Consider the following 24373-nt stretch of genomic DNA (forward strand, 5'->3'; position numbering starts at 1 on the left):
TTATACAGATATGTAAGTTATATCAAAGGTATATTTTTAGGGCTGGGGATATGGCTCAAGTGGTAAAGTGCCTGCCTACCAAGTGCAAGGCCCTGAGTTCAAATCCCAGTACTGAAAAAAAAAAAACCAGGACAAAGGTATATTTTTAAGAAATATAGTGGTCTTTATTTTCATAGTCTCACTTTGAGGAATTTGTTCTAAGGAAATACTCATTTGCATGTTCAAAAATATTCTTTTTTGGAACCTAACTTAATGCTTAACTATTAAAGACAGTTGAATAAATATTAGTTTAGTCATACCAAAAAAAAAAAAAGCACACCATTCTTCAAAACTATTAATGAAGATCTATATTAAAATGAAAATAGATTACCATATATTCACTGGGGAAAAGAACAGATTACAAAAGTTGTATACCATATTCCATTTTGTATACTTGAGAACAAATAAAAAGTCAAAAAGGATATCTTTTATCCCAAGAGAAGAAATAATTTATTTTACCAAGCATAGTATATGAGACCCCATATAGTATATGAGCATAGTGGAAGGATAGAGTTCACCCTGACTTAGGTGGAGATGAGAGTGGTTGGAGGGAAAACTAGGATGTGTTTGGGCACATGACAAGTTGGAGAGCCCTACTTGATACCCAATTGGCACCATACTGATATTTTGTAAGTCAGGAGACTAGAAGATCACCAAATTCCTGAGTATGGTTGGAGGTGAGTAAATATTTGACAGCAAGCCAAAGTTTGGGGGCATGAGGAACAACCACCCAGGGATCACTTGCTCAGGTGCAAAGAATGCAGAGAGAATCATCTCCTGGAAGGAAACATTTGAAGCAAGATCTACTGTGTTCAATATTTCAAGTCATATGAGATAAGCACCAAAAAATAGCACTAGATTTAGCAACCTGGAGGTTAATTTAACAACAGCTGTTCAGTGGAATAATGAAGCTAAAAGTCTAATTGGAAAGGGTTGGAGTGAAAATGAAAGGAGAAAAATTAGGAACTGAATTATTTATGTAAGAGAAAAAGACAAGTGGGATAGGTAGGAAGAAGAGAATATGGAGTCAAGAAATGTCCTTTTTTAAGGTGAGTAATATAGCAGCATGTGTCTCTGCTGATAGAGGAGAGATCTGATAAAGAGGGAAAAGTTAATGATGCAAGACATGATGAAATTGATGGAAAAATATCCTTGAGAAGTTGAGAAGAAATGGGACCTGGTATATGACGGAGAGCTTGACTTTAGAAATAAGCATCCATGACAACAAAAGAAGAAGCAGTATTTGTATACTGACACTGGTAATTTTGGAGGTGTGAAACTGGGAGCCTGTGGGAGTTCTTTTCTAAATGCTTCTGTATTCTTAGTGAAATAGAAAACAAAGTTATCAGCTAAAAGAAAATCAGGGAGCAGATGTTAGAGAGTGAGAGAGAGAGAACAAGGTATAAAATAGTCATTTAGGACAGAAGTGAGCAAACTTTTTCTTTGTGGACTATCAAGTCTTGTAGCAACTTTTCAACTCTGCCATTGTAGCCCAAAAGCAGCAACAGACACATAAGCTGCTGGTGTGACTGTAGCAAATAAAATTTTATAAAATTTGTAAATACATAAATATTATATGTAAATATAACATTTTATACAAATTTTATTTATAAAAGCAGATGGTAGGCCACCTGAACCATGAGACATATTTTTTTGTTCTTGTTTTCGCATAGTGGTTGTGTTAGTTTTTCATCACTGTGACAAAATACCTGAGCAAAACGACTTAAGAGGGGGAAGATTTCAGACCATTATGGCAGAAGGGTATGGTAAAGTTCCTTAACACATGGCAACGAGGAAGCAGAGAGGCAGAATGCCTGTTCTGTCTGGCGTTCTCCTTTTTCCAATTGTATTTCATCCAGAGCCTTCAGTGGGTGGCATTGCCAACAGCAGGGCAGGTCTTCCTCCCTTGGTTAATCCTCTCTGGAAACACCTCATAGATTGACCCAGAGATGAGCTTTGTTAATCTAGACACTTCTCAATACAACCAAGGTGACAATCAAAATGAATCATTGCAGTGGTATAAATTTCATCAGCTGAGTGGGAGCTAGCATGGGGCTGTAGAAAACCTAGATTTGATTTTGTTATACAGCTATGAAGAATATAGAAAGGGGCAAGAGAGTGAAGTGAGTCAGCAGGCAGATAAGGATATTAGGGGTGTCAGATATGAGCAGCAGCGAAATGGATACAAGCTTAGTAGATACTTTTCCTGAGAGAAGATGGTTCATTAGCTGTTATTCAAGAGGGAGAGCTAAATAGTGATTCAAACTTTGTTGGGTATTAACGCACTGGGCAGTCATCATTCTGCAGGATAGATATGATGTTACTCTCCATTCGTCAATGTGAAGGGAAAGAAATTCAAATGGAGTTGGAAGTGGTCTGTCAGTGACAGTCTTTGCCTCCTCCCTCTCTTCAAATGCTACATATACCCATTGCTATGTGATAGTTAAGTTTTTTTTCCTCTGTCATCCCATCCTCCCATCTTCTTGACCTGCAGCTATTTTTACTTTTCAAGACAGAGATTTGAAGATATTGTTTATGCTTATCCTATTTTGTCCCCAGAGCCCTTTCTTTTGTTGGATTTCTGCACTTAAGATGATGGCTTTTTATCTTAGCCGAAGCATAGTCACATGATGAAAAAATGCGAGCAAGATCTAAGGAGAGGATCTATTTCCTGTTCAATTGGTTTGCATTTTACTCCCTTCCTTGATATTTTCCAGTACTTTCTACAGAGATAGCCAAGTCTTTGGTATTCAGAGACCTCTACTGCCTTGCCTTCCACTACTTTTGCACTTCACGTCACATGGCTCCTTAAACCTACCTTTGCATGCCAGCCCCACAAAGCTGTCTACTACTTCCTCAGTCATCATACCTTTGTTCATGAACATGGCATGGACTCAAATTCCCCAAACCCTTCTTTAGCTTTTTCCACCCTTCCTTCAAGGGCCCAACACAAATCCACCTATAGCCATTATTTTCCAGGACAACTAAAAAGTCACTCTTCTTATGTCTCATCTTTCTCTGTAGATTGGAATTCTGTCACATCATTAATGACAGTGCTTTGTGTTAAATTTACATGTGCATTTTTCCTCCATTGGATGTGAACCCCTGACAATCAGGCATTCTATTTACATTCTTTTCTGTTTCATATACAGCACACAGTAGGTTTCTGATGTATTTTAGTTTAAAATTAAATGAAATCCCTTATCTTTCTTACATGATGTGTGCTGGGAAGTGAGTTTAAACCATTTTGAACATCATTGACATCTTGAAAATTTGGGGACCTGCATTTTGCAATCACCTTCTGAGAATCATACATTCTTGCCCCAATAAATCAAAATTGCATTTTCTTCAGTTCTGTATTAAATCCATGCTTGAATAATTTCATACTTTAATTAGGTAGTTAATATTTTAAGTAAAAGAACTTTGCCTCTTTGAATATGTTTTATCTTTTGTAAAATTCAACAATGTAAGAATATTTGGTGAAAGAACTAGAGAGAAGGGACAATAAAGGAACTACCCTTTATAGTTTGTAATGAGCCTTGTGCCTTACAGAAGTATTTAATCGAATTCTCATAATAGCCCTGTGATACAGATATTACAATCAACATTTTCCTGATGAAGAAAACCAAGACTCCTAAACTCACAGCTAAATAATATGCAACCTGATCCGGGCTGGGATGCTTAGCAGGTACAAGGCCCTGGGTTCATTGTCCAACACAGACACACACAAAATCTTCCATTTCAAAAAGGCAGGATGTGCATAAATCTCTAATATTGAATAAATAGCTAAAGCCACATACTTATTAAGTTACTATTTCACCTTAACCAAATTGCTTTATTTTCTCTGTTTGATACTTAAAAGTATTGGTTGCGAATAATGGGACTTCAATTCAGTATAACTTAAGCTATTTTGTCACTAATTTAGCTAATACTTCTTGGGTACCTATTATGTACAAATCATTTTTCTGGGCATTAGGGATTTGGTGGTGAACAAGACAACTCTTTTCTTACCTATGTAGTTAACATATGAGTATAGAAATAGTTGTGTAAAACCAACCCTATTGGACCCATCATTTGGTATTCTATTGAGAACACCAAAGCAGGATAAGGGAGTGAGGATGACAGAGGAGACCCTTTTGATGAGATTCTTGGGGAAAATCTCTTTTTCTAGCAGAAACTTGAACTAAGTAATGAAGCAAATAATAAGAATATAAACAGGAAGAACATATGAGGCCAAGAGAACAGTAAAGGTCAAGTCCCTGGAGCAGGACCATGTTTGGAGTGTTGAGAGAGAACAGAGAACCCAACTTGTCTGGAACACCACTGGCCGGGGGAGAGTGATACAAAGGATGTTGGGAAGGTAGTCAGGGTCCAGGCCATATGGTTCTTCGAGGTTATTCTGAAAACTTTAAAATGTATCCCAGGGTACCGAGGAGTAAGGAAAGGATGGAATAGAAGTGAATGTCATCAACTGACTCAGATTGTAGAAGGACCATTCTGAATACTTCATGAAGAATAAGCCAAGAGGGAACAAGAATGAAAGCAAGGAGACCTGTGAGGAGGCTGCAGCACAGGTCCAGGGAGAAAGAGAACTTCTTGGGCTACATAACAAGGAGGACTGGGCAACCTTGGCCTTAGGATAACTAAGAAACCAAGTATCCAAATCTCATGACATGAGGTCCTTCTCTCAGACCTGCTTTCCCACTGCCACAAACGGCTCCCAGATCTTTGAACACAAAAGAAAGAGCCTCAAATCAACTGTAGCATCACAAAACCTTGTGGGAGTGCTGGGCTAGAACACAGCACCATCTCTAGACCAATCCCTCACCTCGTCCACTGCTGCACATATGGGCCTGGCTCTGGGGCCAGGAAATGGGGTGCTTGAATGGTAGCTAGAAACTGCAGCAGGATGGAAGAGGTTTGCATTTTCTTATGTTTTTTTTTTTTTAAGATAAAACAAAGGACCCTGGGAAGGCAGCAGAAGGATATAATGGCTGGGGACAGATTGAAGATGGTTCATCCCTACTTGACTCTGCCAAGCCCCAATGTCTTCTTTCTCTAGATTCCTTTGACACAGAGATCCTATGCCATTATATTCTTCCTTCCAGATGGCCTTGTATATGTCTGCAGTATTGTTTCAAACAAATTACAAATTTCCCAAGGAAATAAAAAGGGCCATAGTGTCGATTTCTCTGACAAATCCTCTGTCACCTCTAATGAGTCAGTTTTGGGCACTAGTGGATTCTTGGGAGAGATATGCAACCAGAAGAGTCTTGCTTCCCCAGCTAATTCCTTGGGAATCCAGCACCCCAGGTGTTAAATCAAAGCCTTATTCCCTAAATACATTTGAAATTTTTGTCTTTGATTGTATCAGAGTCCCCTAAGCTCACCCTCAAGTTCAATGACCCAGAAGGAGAACCAGCAAGATCACCTTATAGTGATACAGCTATGATTTATTATATGACAGGATACAAAACAAAGTCAGTCAAGGTAAAAGATGCATGAGACAAAGTCCAGAGGAAACTCTGTCCAAGCTTCCAAGAGCCCAGTCCCCATGGAATCACCCAAGACGCACATATACCTCCTCCAGCATCACATTGTTACAACATGTGAAATGCTGTCTACCAGGGGCGTGGGCTCCTGATTTTCATTGCAGGCTGGCCAGGAAGGCATTTTTTAGAACATACCAAATTCCAGACACCTGGAAGAAAAGCAGATGTTCAGCCTAAATCAAATTGGTTGTAAAACTACTTAAATTCAGAAAGCTACTTTTATCAGTTAAAGTAAAGGAAGTCTCCTGAAATTTAAGTCCTCAGAAGCCACTCAAAGCCCACTTCTGTAAGCAGGTTTTTCTAGGCAGGCAATCTCAGACCAGCTCTGAGATTATACATATCTGTATTGACATGAAGATAAGCAAGGGTGACAGGTCACCCTGGATGGCATCAGCTATCCTTAATCTTCTGGTTCCATCACGGATAGAGGTGGCTGAAGAGAGGCAAAGCAAGAAAAACTCTTATTCGCCTGGTACTTTTAGAACCTGGCTTTCCTGCTCTTTGGCAGACAAATGTCATAGGGCCAACATTATGGGTTCTATTGTGAGCCTTTTTCTGAAGACTTCTCACTGCACCATGGGCTACCTACTAGGTAGCTTCTGTTAACTGACCTGGCAATTAATCTTGTGTAGGAGTGGAAGGTCCGTCCGAGATCGCTCCAGATGAGCAAGCTTCCAGAGCATAAGCCTAGTCCACAGGAAGGAGTGAACACTATCACTCCCTGAAACCAGAAACACAGGCTACTTCTACCTCTGCTCTCCCTTCATCCCCCGACCACGGACTGCTCCCACCAGCCTCTTGCATCCAGACGTCCCCTTGTGCCTGCCAAGCTCCTCCAAGAGGCATGCGAACATCCGACCCAAGAATTCTCTGCTTTGTCTTCAGTGTGGAGGGTGAGAGAAACATTCTTTCTCTTTTGGATGGAAAACACCCAGTAGTCCCACAACTTGACAAAACCACTCTCTTAAAGAAAGAGCTGACTCTCCAATTGTCTTTCACATCACTGGATATATAAGCTGAATATATAAACATATACACCATATGCACAACCAGTCAGAACCAGTTCAGGGGCCTGGTGTTTGTCTCCAGATAAGCTTCAGCATTAGGGTTTCAGCCTAAATTCTAAAGCAGGAGAAGTGCCAATTATTCATACATAGTCATAAATATATTCATAAACAAATATTACTTAATATTCAGTGGATGTCTAGTTTTGCCAACAAAAAACAATGCCAAAAAAGGAAAACAGGGATTCAACATATTGCTCTACGTTTCTCCCTTCTGATTTGTACAGCATCGATTCTTTTTTCCCCCAGCAATACAGACTGTAGAACTTTCTCAAAGGCAGCTCCAAATGACTCTTTGTGGCTGTGGCCACCAACTTGGGCTCATCTCCTAAGACCACGTACTGCATTTTCATCTCCCGTGTGTGGTATAAGCTGTTGATTCAGTTTAACCTTAATCTCTTGACCCAACAGCTCCAGAACTCACTGGACATAATTCATGCACACATGCACCTCATAAAATGGCCATCAGAGAACTGTATAAACAAATCCCTCCGAATCTTTTTGATAAAATATTCTTTAGAGTCAAATAAATGTGACAGCCTCAATAGCACACTTCATCAGCACCAGCAAATGTGATGAAATAGCCTAAAGAACAAGGGTATTGCTCACAGCTCTGATGAATAATCAGGTGCCCCACATGTTAATGCTGAATTGCCTAAGAAGGGAGTGATCCAGAGGGGAACTGGAGGGGGGTAGTAGGACAGCTGTCTTAAAGGACAGTGTAATCACAGCCCGTCCCTTTACTTTGCTCCACTTACCCTAAACACATTTTCTCCTGCCTCAATAAAAGTTGATATTATAATAATATGATATACATAATAATATAATAATATGATCATAGCATATACTATTTTATAAATGAATCCAATTTTAACAATTCATTTTTAGAAAATAACTAATGAAAATAATATCATGCAGCAGGAGTTCAATTAATATTTGCTGAAGCAATGTTAACTTTAGCTGATAAAGACTTTTGCTGTGGCAACAAATGTATGTCCAGTCCTTGAAGAGTTTACAAACTCTTTTGCTGAAAACTGACATTTTAGCTCCTTAGGGTGATATCTGTCTTAGAAGCCGTGGCATCCTGATTGAAGGCATATCTTTCTCCTTTCCTGATCTTTTCTTCCTTTGCTTCCTCTGCTTGATCCTCTGAGATCAATCATATTTTATACCTTCCAAAGAAGTAAATGTCATAGTAGTTCTTAGCTAATATTCACTCATGCCACAAACATTTATTGATTCATTAATATATCTAGTTACTGTGTAAGGCATAACAGCTAGGAGGATGCCAGAGTCTGGCCCAGTTCCATGTGTACTGTGTTCTGTGCTAAGCATAAGCTATAGAGATGACACAGCATGGCCTCAAGGCACTCATTGATCTTTGATAGGTGACATCGATACACTTGGCAGTGAGGCAGTAAAGGCAGCCTTTAGTATAACGGCTGTACAGGAGTGGTAAAGCTATCTTTGTTGTCAGGATGACTCTCCTTTAGACACAGTTTTCAACAATGAAAGACCAAAAAGCTCTCTTGAGTCTCACTTGGGAACCTGCAAAACCTAATGTGTGCACTTTTTTTTTTCCGGTTATACTGTGTTTCAACTCAGGGGTCTCATGTTTGCAAAGTAGACACTCTACCACTAGAGATATACTCCCCTTTTTTGTGATTTAGCTATCTTTTTGGGTAGGGGCTCATATTTTTATCTGGGACTGGGATCCCCCTACCTATACCTCCTGCATAACGGAATTACAGGGCATACCCCATCACACCTGGGCCGATTTATACATCTTGAACCTGCCTAAATAACATTGTCTAGTAACTATGAGAACCTGGCTTACTGAGTGCAGAACAAATTTGGGAACCAATTCATCCCTGGATTCAGACCACGGAAATCTTTTAGAAGGCTTAATTTTCTAGAATAATTGTCCATTATAAAGCAAATCACCCTAACATACACAAAATGTTTCCATGTATTTCTAGTTCTCAGATACAGTACATTCCAAATATGACAAAAAGAAGTAGCTGAGCCTTTTTAATAGGTTCTTAATTCAATAATAATACTCTATGAGGTACCTGCTTATATGTAAATTTTTTTCTGTGTGTCTGTCACTATCTCCAGAAATGGCATTGACCAAGTCACAATGCCAGATCTTTGCAGAAAGGTTGAATGGTGGGACCAACTGACTAATAAATTTTTAAACATTTGTTTTTCAGTTGCTTTTATTATAAAATTGAAGAAATTGGTTTTTGGTTTTGTTTTGTTTTTTTTTTAAATCCTCTAGGATCCCATGGCAGGGAATATTCATTCAATATTATTAGTGAGGCATCTTCCTTTCAGGTTATATTTGTTTTCAGTACCATGTAATTGCTACTTGAATTTGTTTCAATGAATAAAGATTTCACAAGTATATATTCTAGCAGTACTATGCTTCCAAAATATCATTTATTCTTTCTGTGTAGATAACTCCCTAGGAAAAAAAACCCTCAAAAACAGAATCATGTAGTTATATGTAAAATAAATTATATCAAGAAATCAAAACCCAACTGAAAATTGTATAGAATATAAATGGATTTTAAATGTATGAAAAGATGTCCAACCTTTTCATAATAATAAATGAATACAGACATAAATTTTAACTAGATACCAACTGTTCATCTACCATATTGGCAAAGATACAAATGTACAAATGGGGTATTGTGTGACAAGTTACATCAAAATGTAAAATGCACACATGCTCTGGCCCAGAAGTTTCGTTTGGAGGAATTCACTCCACAGATATACTTGTTTGTGTGCTGTGTATCTGCAAGGACCCTCAACACAGCACTGGTGGCAACAGCAGTAGTATTCAGCACACACCCCTCTCCCCATCACTTAGTGTCCTCTGCTGATGAAATTTCCACCATCTCTCAGCTAGACCCTGGAAGGTTTCCCTCTTTAATTCCTTCAACATCAGTAGTAGCCAGAGTGATGTTTTTAAAACATAAACCAGATTATGTCATTCAATGTCTTTCTATCATATTTAGAATAAAATTCACATCACTCCTGGATGATAAAGAACCCCATGCCAGCCACAGGCTGCGTACTGTTTTCAGCCTCTGCCCAGTGGCCCCTTTCTCTTTTGCTCCCCACACGCGGGATTTCCCTCTGATTCTCAGGCATAGCCAACCCATTCCCACTTCCAGACCTCCACATGGAGCCTACCCTTATATTTTAGCCCCCTTGCCACCCTTCAAATTCTACTTTAAATATCACTCCCCAGCAAGATGCTCCCTGACCACTCCAACTAGAGTAATAACCAGGGGCTTACTCTTTGCTCATTGTCCTACTTTATTTCTCTTCATATTGTCTGGCTGTGCTCTCCTTTTCTTTATGTCCTTTCTCCCTATATTGTAGGAATAATCATTTCTTGGAGAGCAGGGACGTTGTTTGCTTCATTCACTGCTACATTATCAGCAACCAGAAAAGTGTCTGCACATAATGAGTGTTGAGTAAATGCTTGTTGAACAAACTATTAAATGGCCATCCATAAAGAATGGAGTAAACTTTAGAACGCACATCAAATGAAACACTGCCATCATTTAAAATAATGCCGTGCTACCTTCTGACCATGCCATCCAATGTCTGGTGATCTGCCCTTGATCTCCCCCTCCTCCCCAGACTTCCCTAAAGATCCCTCTATTCCCGGTCTTCTTGCTGTTCTGAAGACATTTTCACTGGTGCCTCATGGCCTGTGAATCTGCTATTCCAGCACCTGTTCTCTGCTTGGCTCCCTCCCTTAACTTCTGTATTTGGCAGTTATCTACTTTGAAAGACTTCCCAGCCTCTGTCAGAACTCCCCACCCTTGTCATTCCCACATCCCAACCCTGATTTACTTCTTCATTGTACTTGTCATGTGAAACAGAATCCCTAGTATATGTGTACATGTGTATGAGGTACATCTTCTGAGTAGATGACTTCTGGATGCTGTTCCCCAGTCCATCCCAGCAGGTACAGCATTGCCTGGCATGAACTAGTTGCAGAACAAATGTTTGATTAATGGGAAATAAATGAGTGCATTCTTTAGTGCAAAAGAATAAGATACTAAATAGTGCATTTGCAGTATGCTGCTACCATTTATGTTAAAGAAATTGCCTCACATATGTAATCTTTTTGGAAGAAAAACCCAAGAACACAATAGCAGTGTTGCTGTCTATGATAGAAAACTGACAGGTAGGATTTAGGGAGAGGAAGAAAATTTATGGGTTCCATGGATCTTTTAGAAAAGCTTATATATTTACTATGTGTTTACTTACTTTTTCAAAAATATCAAGAAATAGGTAATTTTGGATAGATTTGCAAGTTTATATATTTGAGACCAAAAGGAAATCAAGATCTTCATAATGGTTACATCTAAACAATAAACACTCAATAGCCAGCCATTTAATTAGCAGTCCTATATTCTTGGCATAACCCTACACAAACTCATTTGAATGTTCATGAAAATTTGTGGGTCATGAAAGATACCTAAATTTTCTGCTGGAAGAAATTTGAATTCCATGGAGGTAAAATGTGGAAGAAGCAGAGTAGTGTGGATCTGTAGTAGAATAAGGCCTTCATAAATACAAAAGAGCCCCCCAGATGTTCTCTGTGTCAGGAAAGGGGCCTCTATTCCCATGATACCCAAGAATCTTCTTATAAGTTTGAAATAGACATTCATTGTTTAAAAAATAATAAAAGCCCTCTGCCAATAGACTTTACCTATCCATAACTGGCCAATTTGTTCAGTGTTTCTCCATCAAACAAATATAACGTATTTTTTTAAAAAACTATTTGAATATCCATATTATAGGAAAAAATAAAGAAATGTCTATTTACTTTAAGGATTCTTTTAAATATTAAACTAATAGCTACATTTAAAACACAATTCAGTATAAAAAATTATATACAAATTTCAGGAACACCGTCATTGAACAGTCAGGTACTCAGTAATTACTTGCTGGTTGGGTGAGCATACCTATTGAAAATCAGTAGAGTGAAATGGATAAGAGCGTGAGGTAGGGTCCAGATAGTCCTGTGTTTGGATTCATCTCTGCCATTCATTAGCTGAATATGACCTTCAACAAGTGACTTAACCTCTCAAGACCTCAGTATTTCTTGTAGAAATATAATGGATATATAATGCCTACTTTAGAGTCAATTGTACTAAATGAAAATAAAAGTAAATATATGTAGAAATATCAGTAAATTTTATCATAGATCATATTTTATGATATAATATCATAAATTATTCCATTCATTTAATTTCTGCTTGCCTGAACAGGAGTAAATGAATAACAAGAACTAGGGCTATGAATAGCAACACAAGTGTTGTTTTATTTTCAGAGATACAATGCAGGTAAATATATGAATCTAATTATGTATTTAATTTACATATATGTGGCACATGCTAATGTTTGGTAAGTGGTAGTTATTATCGTGAAAGGCAATACATAATATTCTCACGGTCTCACACTCCATCTTCATATCGAAGAACAATTTCGTGTGTAACATTCCAAGACATTTTATTGCACTGGTACAGGAAAGGGTAAAAGACTTTGTGTAACAGAGATTTATATGGTCTTAAAATTAAGGAAAACAATTAACAGGTATAGAAGTTAATTGTAGCAGAGATTCAGTGTGTAGCAATTGCTGACATCTATTTTAGTTAGTGAATACTGAGACGTATCCACTCCAAATTTATTATTTTATAGTATTACCTGCTTCCTATTTTTTAAATTTAAAATATTAAATGTAAATGTTGTATTTAATTCCCCAAACTTGACCAGAATTTGGGGTATGTGCAGTAGGAAAATTAAAAAATGATACAAACTGCTTCAAATTTAAAGACTTATTGAAGGTGCTCCTTCAGATGTCCAGAGATTTCTCTTTTTTTATTTTCTCCCCTACCCCTTGTTTCTAGCACTACTAGTTTGTGTAATAAAGTTGAGAATTCTCACAAAGGGCCTTATAAACATGTGTTATTAGATTTTAAATCTGATTTGAAAGTGCCTCTCTCCTACTCCCTTTGAGTAAAGTGACCTTTTTAAATGGAGGGAAGTGGCTTTAGATGACAGACATGATAAATGCGGTCATGTTCACTCAATAAAATAAGGCCCAGTGCATTTGAGGATAAATCAGTGAAATGTACAGCCCCACCTGTCTGTCTCCATCATTCATTTCCACTGTCACTTTCACAGTGGCTGATGGATCACAGTTGCTGTAAAATTAGACAGCCTTTAATCTCATTTCATCCTGATTAGCTTCTCTTTCCCCTTTCCCTCTAACTCACTGACTGACACGCTAAAAACTCACACTGGGCTGTATATGAACGTGGTGTGCGAACCTCCTCCACCACCTGCTTGTGAGGACAAGGCAGGTGTCCACCTCTGGAGAAATCTGGAAAGAAGCAGGGAGGTATTTGGTGTTAGTTAAAAGAGAACCAATAAGTGCAGTATCCAGTGCCATTTTAAACAGTGTTGGCACTTGCTTACAGTCCTATTTATTTTATTTTCCTTCATTCAGGTTTAATCAGAAGTCAAAGAAATTAGGTCTTCTGCAAAATTCACACTGATTGAACACAGATTTTTTTCTCTAATAAATTTAAGAGCATTTTACATTCAAAATAATTCCAGAGTTATTTGTATATATTTACACAAATATTCATGGTAATAATTCAGAAAAGATAATAATTCAGGAATGAGAACACTGAAATGCTCAACCAAGAAATATAGTATACAAGATTTTAAAATGAGAGTAAAACTGTAGATAAATGGGAATACCTTCAAGTCCTTTACATTAGGACTTCAAAGACTTTCTTTTATTCTGAAGAGTTCACTAGTTAGCTTAATGCAATAGTTTCATTTGTTTGCCTAAAGCATAACAATGGGGGTAATCAAATGAGAAAGAGGCTTAAAAATAAATCATGTATTATTTCCTTCACTTAATTTCTGTTTGCCTGAATGGGAGCAAATGAATGACACAAAACACAAGTGTTATATTGCAGAGATGTGTTTTATTATGAATTTGGACTTGTAGTTAAAGAGAAAAAATGCAATTTTTTCACTGTTTTTAAGATTCATGCATTGACCTAACCAAAAGCATAAAATAAATACATGAAACACGATGGCACAGAGAAAGTTGGTTGCTGTTTTTGGTCTCTATTCTGGCACTATACTTCGTATGAGTTGATGGCCACAGATGACAATTAATAATATATAAGTTTACACTGGTCAGAGGACATTACAAAAAACTGGCAGAGCACAAGCCATTCACAATATAACATGGAGAAGTCTAAGTTTGTTTTTGGTAGTTTGGAACCAGCATCATAATTCAAACAATGAGATAATTTAACTTCAAAACATTGCTAAATGAGCCCAATATATACTCCACCTTAATGAATTCTGAGTAGGGGAGCTAACAGGATCTATGCAGTTAAAAGCATTTTCCAAAGAGATAAGCTGAGGGTTGACAGGTTAAAAACAATCCTGAGGTGACTGTCTTAAGTCCATTGATCTAATTCATGAACTCCACAAACCAATGACACCCAATTTCTGCCACACCCCCAAAATCAGGGGTTTATGTACTAATGCATTCTCCTTTCTGGATATGACTTCAAAAAGAATGAATATTCTCAGCAAAAGTTGATTAATTAATTAGTCAAAACTCCTACAGTCCTTTGATACAAAGCTTAAGTGATCTGATTTATTCTTTTAGAACTATTTTCTAAGTTTTCATTCTCAAAGGCATGCTGGTTTCTTCTTTTTATTATTTACATATCTTAGCCAACATGTGCTTTCTGAGAAAAATAAAAGGTAACAAAAACAAAATAAAATGAGAGGTATATATCACCCCAAAGAAGTCAAATGTGAAATATGTCTTCTCTCTCTCTCTCTCTCTCTCTCTCTCTCTCTCTCTCTCTCTCTCCGCCCTCCCCCCTACTCTCTGCCCGGACTCCTATTGATTTCTCACTGCACTGGTTTCTTAAGTGCTCTGTTGATCCGTGTCAAGCAATAAGTTTGCTGCCTGTACATGCACATCGCCTTCCCATTTGTCCTCACCTAGATTTAAGGTGCTCATATGATGAGCTGAACAAGGACATCATTTTTCCTACTGGTGTCACTGGGCCCAAACCACTGTATGTGCTATGATAACTAATGCTGTATGGGTTTACATTCACCCTATGAGAGTACAGTAGCAGAGACTAGCACTGCACAGCACAAAAGGTGGCAAGGGTGTAAATTGTGAGCATTGTGGCTCCTCAGAGAAGAAGCAAATGACAGCAAGTACAGAGAAGCCTGGCCTTAGTGAGTTTCTGAATAATGTCCCTCCTTACAGCCACTGCAGGTGGGCAGGGAGAAGGGAGTAACAAGGAGAATGGATATTTGTGATATTTCTGACAGTTTTCATCTTTGTTACAGAAGAGCTCCTATGCAGATAGATAGAAAATGTGTGATTGTTCTGCTAATGGCATTGTACAGGAAATTAAGCGTATACATTTGGAGCAAGCATTAAATCAGCAGGACCTTAATTTAAAAACCTAAAACTGTATGGAAATTTAGCTTGCTCATTGCTGTGGAATAGAAAGCTACCAAACACCCTGAGTCTGTTTATGGAAAGACTGTCAGCAAACCAAGTTTGGGCAGAGCATCTTAGTGGCTTCAAGTATATTCAGAGTTACTTCTTCCAAGAAGTGACTGCCAGCTCTGACCATTTGGACGGTGTCAGTCATTGTTTTAGAACACTGTCCCCATCATCAGGCAGGTGAGGAGAACTTAAGAATGGAAAGCAGCATGACAGGTTGTTCTTGACTAATTCGTGGAATAACATTAAGGAGTTGGGTTTGAAACCACTGGGAACACACCACCGAGCCAGTGTATGGGGATTCTGGTATGTGGGGAGCCACTCTGCTGCCCATGCTATCATCTTCCTGTTAATTGGGTCTCACATGTTCTACTACTTGGTGAAGCAAACGACTGATGAGCTGAGGTATCTAGATGGAAATTTTATGTCTTTTTTTTCTTAATTCCAGTTATGCCATACAACAGTGCCCACCACTGTGTTGTGGAGGTAGAAAACTTCTTGTTCGTGCTGGGTGGAGAGGACCAATGGAATCCAAATGGTAACTATTGAAAAAGTTTAATTGTTGACACTTGCATTAGTTAGTTTCACATGACTATTATTAAATACACAAGACTACTAACTTTAGAGAGCAAATGTTTATTTACCACATAGTTTTGGAGGCACAAAGCATGAGCCTGCATTGTCTTGATTCTGGTGAGGCCAGTGCATGGTGGCACAACATAGCAGGCGTGCCTGGAGGGGCATCATGATAATTTTGAATTATGAATAGGGAGAGCAAGAGAAGGGACAATCAGGGTCGCACAGTTCCTTCTGGGACATGGTCCCAATGAACTAAAGACCTCCCAATATGTGTCACCTCCTAAAGGTTCCACCACCTACCAATAGCACTACCTCTGGGACCAAGCCTTCAAAACATGGTCCTTTGGGGAACACATATAAGCAATAGCAGTGCTGAGCAAGTATGTATGTACCAAGTGGCACTGGAATCAGTGCATTTTGTAATTAGTGTGGAAAAGATATTACTGTGCAAGAGAAGACAGATGAAGCAGTCAGAAAGTGGGGCTGACAATGGGAGGGAGGGTCAATCACTGAACTAACTGAAGACATACACAGCAGAGCATTCACTCATTGAATGTCTGGGGATTTGGCTTCACAGTGATGCCCAGCCCCTCTCCTTATCCATCCCCTGAGGAATGCCACAAGCATAAGCACAAACTCCCCAGAGGAAGGTAGCCAGCTGCAGCTGTTAAGAATCTTCACCACCTTCTCCACCACTTTCCTCCTGTTTTGTCAATATGATAATGCAGTTGCAATAAGTAAACATTGTCCCCAGTGAAAGTTATGCCATATGTAACTTTCAATAAAGTTATTTTGTAGTAGGTATAACTGAAGCTCTATTCTAGTTGCTGTACCTTTTGCAAGTGCTTCTTCCACCATCCTACCGATTGATGGTATTACTTCACAAATGTACCACAAAGAGAAATGAAACCTTTTAACACACTTCACATGCCAAACACAAGGAGAAAATGGTGCCTTGCAGAATATGCAAAATTATCAAGATATTTTTGGAAAGCTTGCAAAGGAGGAGTTGCAGTTGTAGCTTTCTGTGTAACAGAGGTAATTATGACTGAGAAACCATAAAACAGCTTGCAGGTACACATTTTTACTTTAAAACCCAGAACATCCAGCTGAAATCGCATATACTGCATATATTTATTTTATTGTGAATGCCCTCTCTCAGCATCTACACCAAGGCAATTTATAAAAAAATTGTTACATCTGTTCACTCTAGAGAATTTTAGAGGAAAACAATCCAGGCCACCCACCAAAAACATTTATTTTAAGAAAGAGGAAGATAGTCTTTCTCAGGACCTACAGCTTTGCTGTGTCTCATTTTGCATTTGAAAGGAGACAGATCCTTCTATGAGAACCAGATTCAGAAAGGAGCAAGAATGATAGTTCACACCTCTGCTCGAGCTTCCCTCTGTAATGAAGGATTTGACAAGTCCCCAGAAGACCTCAACTTACATGCAATCCACTGCAAACCCTACATTTACTTTTTAACTTATCCTTCCTCAGAAGAGATTGGAACTGTAAGAGCATTTGTAAATAAATACAGTGTACAGTCAAAGGGTGTATCTAAGCAAATAATCTGCACAATATTTTGTATGGCCAAATTAAAACCTAAAACATAACAAGAAAGATTGGGAAGTTATTTTGGACTTCAGTGCTCTCTTGGCACATCCCTCTTCCCAGGTGGAAAAACACTCTATTAAAATAACCAGTCTTGGTGCCACAATTCAGTTTTCACAAAGCACCATGGACCTCCCATGCCTATGAGTCTTGCTTTTGATTTGGTTTGGTTTGGTTTGCAAAAGTTCTAAGACTCCTTGCCTATCCTCTTACCTCTGTTTTGTTTTTATTTTTGTTCTTGTTTTAAATCTTAGCTTCTCCTGAGTAGTCCTCACTCCAGCTTTCATCTCCACAGTTCACTGAAGCAACACTTGTCAAGGTCATCAGTGCTCCTCATATTGCCAAGTGCTGTGGTTAATTTTCAGTGGCTTGCCCCCTTCTTTTTCAAATACTATTTGGCTTGGCTTGCCAACTAACAAGGAAGTGTTGTAACAATTCCTTCCTTTTGCTGGTTTTTCTTCTTCTACCCCAGGGGTCATTCTCAGGGTCCATTATCTTCCAGTTCCATCCCCTCTCCTTAAATGATTTCATCCAGTCAAATAAATTTATGTAATGAATAATAATAAATTATTATTATTATTATTAAACAATAATTCTGAACTCGTGACTCCAAAATTTGCACTTGGATCCTTATTTAGCCACTAGCCTACCAGATATTTCCCATTTGAGATCCTATAGGTCTATTGAGGTTAAGTAGAAAACAGAGCTAATACTTTTATTTCTCCTGCTCCCAGTCCATTCCTACTTGGTCTTCCTTACCAGCAAATTGTGTAACCTTCTATCCAAAACCTGGTAGACATCCTTAACGACTCACTTTTTCTCATACTAGTATCCAATCCCTCAGGAAATTGTGTTTGTCTATGCCTATATAATAGCTTTCAAACCTGACCATATCTCGCCACCTCCAAACTTCATTCAAACCTGTCACACACATCTTGTCTTGATTATTGTAGTGGCCTCCTAATGTCCCCCTACTTCCACAGAGGCCCCTCTATAGACTATTCTTCACACAATAGCCAGACTGATAAACTATGTTCCTCACTTGCTCAAAACCCTCCAGTGGTTTTCCATTGTTCTTATTGGTTGATAAGGCAACTACATTTGGGCCCTTGACACCTCTCTGACTTCTATCCAGTCACCCCAGCATTTTTGCTGTTTTTGAACACATCACCATTTCAAGAATTTTATACTTGCCTGCTCCATCGCCTTCAAGGTTCATTTTGTAAATCTGTGCATAGCTTGCAACTAATATCTATAAGCAGGTGACCATCCTACTTTAACTGGCCTCCCCTGCACCACTCCTGACTTTATTGTTCTTTATAACATTCATACCTATTATGTGTTTGTTTATTCATTCACAAGGACAGAGACTTGTGTTTCTTTTATACCACTGTATTCCCAAAGTCTAGAACACAGAAATCACATAGTAGGTACTCAGTTTATTTTTGTGCAGCCAATAATTGGGTTGTACACACACACACCCACACCCCTATTCACAGTGAAGCCCAATACGTATATCTCAATGTTTAGTTACTCATTTATGAACAAATACAGCCATTTAGAGTTAAGGCCTCAGGTGGTTACTATCTCAGTGCTACATAGAAAATGTGATGCACTCTTTTGCTCCCATTTCTTATTTTGAAGTCAATGTGTATGCAAAGTAAGATTCATCTGAAAACCTTGGAGGCTCCAAAAGGGGATAAGCTGATTAAGCACCTCCTAGGACTGGTGCTTCCCATTTCAGCAAATGACTTGTGCATATGTCACAGCAAATGTGCTCTCCCCCAAATGCACACACAGACTCACATGGCATGCATGGTACAGAACTGATTGTAGTGGTTGTTATTATTTCCATGGGGAGACAAAAGACTACAACACGAGGGTTCTTGGGTGAGCAAAAAGAACTTCTAAGAATGGGGAACTAGGCATGAGTAAGGAAAAGGAAAAATCTCTTTAATCTCAATTTTGCTGTGAACTTTACTTCTCTTTAAAAAAATGTCTTTTTTTTCTAGAAAAGAAAAAAATTTAAGAAATTAAAAATAAAAAGATTCTAACCAGAGATACCATACAAGGCAGTCTCTAGAGCTGAGCTTATAGACAATAACTTATTTTTAAAACATAAAAACACCAAAACAGAAATTTTTACTCTAACGTTGTGATAAGAAACCAGTTTGGTAAACATAATTGCTTTTAGTATAGTTGATTTTGCTTAATCCTAACCTATCCCAAAAACAATAAAGGGAAAGAAAAGAAAAAAGGGACATTCGAGATGACACATTTATTCTTCTGAACAACTACTTCTCATGCTATGTTAGGTATCCTTCTAATTTATCTGTTTGTTAAATTATTTTTAAAATATTATTTTAAAAACAACTCCTAAATGTGAAAATCAAAAAAAGGAATTAAAGTCTTAATTGTCTCAAATGTATTTTCACAGGAAAACATAGTACAAATTTTGTCAGCCGATATGATCCCCGATTTAATAGCTGGATCCAACTTCCACCTATGCAAGAAAGGTAAGTGTTTGATTCTTGTGTCTGAAACACTTGGGACTGCATTACAGAAGCATGGGTGCTAGGTGGTTTTCCATGCTAAGGAATGCTAAACAGAATCAAGGGAAGACACACAAGCTTGGCCAAGTCCGATTGCCTGCCTTGTTAACTCAATAGAGAAAAATGATGAAATAAGTCAATTATTTGTTCTAATGTAAGAAGAAAAATTCTGCGAGTAGCATCTTTGACTACATTGATTGGTATTTTGCAAACAGAGCTATAATTCTACTGGCTACACCACTCTTCTCAGTTACAATACATTTAAATCCTAAAATCAAAATATAAATCAAAATCCTCACGATGATAATAAGCATTTTGATACAGAAATTTCTATATTTAAGTATTAAATTATCTAACATTGAATTTAATATTCATCATTAAAGTTTGATGTTTAAATATTTATTTAAATTAGTATTTCAGTAGTAAATTTTAAGTCTCATTCATGAAAATTATTTACATTTACCTCACCAAATGTCTTCAAGAACAGGTCATTTATTAGCTTTAAACAACAGTAGTCTTAAAAGTGTCATTTCATTTTTTGCATACAGACTGTTTTTCTCACCCAAGTGTCTTAGCTATCAAAGGACAAAATGGCTACTATATTTATACATATTTTGTCTCTCCTGGGCTGTTACTAAGCCCATGACACCTATATTTATATGCATATTCAAGATTTTGAATACTTGGTTCTTTTAAAATAGAATCTGGTCATCCTCTTGGGACCATAAACTGCAACCTAGTTCCCTTTCTTCATTGAGTTATTTAAGAAGCAATCGCAGCATCCTTTTTCTTTCTTATGCAGCATGACCCTCTCCTTGACATCTCTTTTAACATTCAAGTAGATTACACCAAGATCAAACTAGATCTTTACTCATAAATCCCAAGTTAAAAGGCATTTTCAGGAAATACCAATTAGTCAAAAGTGTGCATTACTGCAAGCAAAGACAGTATAAATCTGTATTCTAAAGAAGATCACTATCTATTCCACAGAAATACACAAAACTCTTTCAGGAGATAAGAGCTATACACTAAAGAGGATGAGGTGTGATATATTAAGAATCACAGGCAGGCGGGGATATGGCTCAGGTGGTAGAGTGTCTGCCTAGCAAACATGAGGTCCTGAGTTCAAACTCCAGTAGCATCAAACAACAAAAAACAAAAACAAAAAAAATATGCATTTTAGGAATGTCTAGTTCAAAGTTACCTCCAGAAATAATTCCAAGTCAATGAATATCCTGCAGAAACTTCATGAACTAGAAGCTTCTTGATGTCTTTCTCCAGAGCATCTTATTTCTCTCTTTGGAGGGTTAGTTTCTTGTTGTTGTTATTGTGGTTGCATCACTTTGCTTTTTAATCAAAACCATTCAAAAAAGTCTTATTTAGAAACTAGCTATCGATACATGCTTGAAGTGTCATCACCTCATCACTATGGTCCCCTTTGCTGGGGGCCGTACACTACGATAATTAACCTTCACGCCTTGGGCTTGGGAGGCACAACTCTCCTTGTGGTCAATTATCTCACTATAGAGCCCCTAAGGATGGGAAGTATTGCTGAAAAATCTAATTAGTAATTTTTTTTAAATGTGTATTGTTTACTTGATAGTCTATAATGACTTCCTCTGAGGCACTATGGCCTATCATGGCAGGGTCCTACTTAGACAATTTTTAGCAGCTCATTGACCTGACAAAGAGACCTGCCATGGTCTGTCGGCGCCCGGCAGCCACCGTTGACAGGATGGACTGTTTAACGTTTCTTTCGAAGTCATTATGGTATATCATGTCAGGTCCCTAGTAAAAGAATTTTTTTAGTTTAGTTTTTTTTTTTTTTAAGATTTAGAACAATCAACTCGATAGACCAAATAAAGAGCTCCTTATAGAGCTGAGTGGGAAAAGGCAGATCTCACAAATGCCCAGGCAATCTTCTAGCTCCATCTCTCTTATGAGTTGGTTGACCCAGGCAGCAATCCATAACTTCAAATGAAATGTTTCTGTCACTACCAGGCTTCCATTCAAAACAGCAAGGACCATCACCTGGTCTAATTGGTGATTAAGCATAGAAGAAAAAAAAGAATCTCATAAAATATATGAGATATTCTTCAGATCAGAAAAGTTTACTGAAATTTTTCATTAATTTTACAAGATGTAGATCATGAATCAAACCAAAATCCTCCCACCTACCTCTTCCATTTATCCTCCTTGCAAAGCACTGAGAAATGATTATGCTGCAAAGTTACCAAACTCACAGAAGACCAGAAACACTCTATAATCCACCTCAAGGGTAATTTACCCTTAGAGAGCTGGCTGGACAGATCCTAGGATGTTTTACCTGATTAGAGCTTCCAAGGGGTATAACAAAACTGCTGAGCACCCTCCCCATTCAACAGGGAAATGGGCACATGGCCTCTAGGCTTACTCACCCATGGATTAGCTCATAAATTACATGTCTGCTAGCTATGAATTTGCTGGCAAATGATTAGATGAAAATATAAATTTAAATGTAATGCTGATGAATTGTTTTGTTTCTAGATTTAGGATTTGATTCTGCAGTAGGAGAGGACAAAATTGAAAACTTGGATCAATAGAAATGCTTTGGTAACTTTACTTTTTTCAATAAAATAGACATTTTAAGTGTTATAGAGATTTTATCCCCTAGCTAGAACAAAAGTTAGAAAAAAACAAAACAAAACAGTTTGGAATGCAACAACAAAGCTTGTGGTTCACAACAAGGAAGGCTTGAAACTAATACATCAAAAATATTTCCAAATTTAAATATTGTGCTTCTAGTAGTCTTACAAGAAACCATGGAAGACAATATTCTGTTTGAAAAATTTGTTGTTGTTTTTTTTTTAACCTGACAATGGAAGCCAACAATTGAAACTGGGATAAGGTTGTAGTAATTCACATTTAGGATATAAACTGACCATCCTAAGTTTCAGCAAGGACTTGTAAAGATCTGTAAAATAAGTAGAATTTAAGGTATATTTGTAGAAGTCATTTTGTTAGTCTTTCTTTGTAACTTATCTAAGAAATTCTGAATATTGCTTCCAGCAGCAGGGGCAAAGAGAGGAAGAGATAAGGAAGTAATGAACAATTTGAACTACAAATAGTCTGAAATTTAATTTTGCAGAGAAAACAAAATACATTAAATCAAGTATGCTCCTCATATAAGGAGGAAGAGGTGGAACATTCCCAAGAAGGACCTGGCCTGGTGAAATTTTAGTCTCGAGCAAGTGTTCACAGTTACTGACAGACAGCTAACAATCAAGTTTTTCTGTAATGCATCTCAGGAACTCTCACTTCAGGCATGCAAAGGAATAAGTCAAAGGCTCACAGTCTTCACTGCTAGAATTTCTATATACAAGTGCACTTTCAGTCAGGAAGTGAAAGCTACTAATTCTTTCCCATTTAGTTCCTAACAGTGACACTGTGTGGATAAAGCTAGGAGTACACATGGATCATCACATTAAGAACACCTTGGCTAAAAGAGAAACTACATTCTGATTGGCTGACTCGATGTCACAGTGAGGAAGGAACCAGATCAGAAGAAGTGAGAAAACCAAAATTAGATTAAAAAAAAAAAAGAGTGCCCACTACCAAAAGGGATCTTTCTCTTAATCTTTATGCCCTAAATCCTATTAAATAGGAGGCTACCATGACTACTTAGCATCTTCTAGATTAATGCTGCATGGAACCCATCATTCTTACCTCACAATGCCTAGTCCAATTATTGAAAGAAGACTCATTAGGGAAATCTGCAAATGTATTCTTTCAGAGACCCCAAAACCTATCATAGAATCATATGGAAGAAGTATATTGACCTACCCTGTGTCAATGGTGCAACAAAATGTGTTACCATAGGATAGGTTTTATAGACATTTGTCATTCTTCAGTAAAACATTTTAATATGCAAAGGTGAAAGCACTACTAAAATAATTTTGTATTTTATTGAAAGAAAGAATAATTGAAATTGATTAGAAATAGGGAAGAATTAAGTGGTCCATCTGAATGCACTGCATTTGCAACTACTTTTAAATCTAATTTTATATTTAGGTGAGATTTTATTCCCCTGTATCACAAAATCCCTATATTTTGGGATCAGAGATTTATTTGATGATATGATTAATAGATATATCTTCTCTCCCCCACAATAAAACTGAACAAAAACACACACACACATATGTGTGTGTGTGTGTGTGTGTGTGTGTGTGTAATTTCAGAGTTTCATGAACTCCTCAGAAGACATGGACGCATGTTAACAATGCTTACTTTATGAAATCTGACTCACCTGTTTATTTTTCTTTCTACTTTTCTGTCCACCCATTTTTCATTATTACTTTTCATAATCATCCCTCCAGATCTTCCACAGCACACATT

General features: G+C 37.7%; 1 protein-coding gene across 1 annotated transcript in view; it reads left to right on the top strand.

The window, feature by feature from the left end:
- The window catches only part of Klhl14 (kelch like family member 14), an 88457-nt gene that overhangs the window by 54673 nt on the left and 9411 nt on the right, over positions 1-24373 (top strand). Inside the window, exons 4-5 of the mRNA XM_020187601.2 lie at positions 15703-15792; positions 19885-19963. Coding sequence (XP_020043190.1) covers positions 15703-15792; positions 19885-19963 — 169 coding nt within the window. The remainder of the gene's footprint in view (positions 1-15702; positions 15793-19884; positions 19964-24373) is intronic.

This window comes from Castor canadensis, chromosome 4, assembly GCF_047511655.1.
Source record: "Castor canadensis chromosome 4, mCasCan1.hap1v2, whole genome shotgun sequence".
NCBI lineage: Eukaryota > Metazoa > Chordata > Mammalia > Rodentia > Castoridae > Castor > Castor canadensis.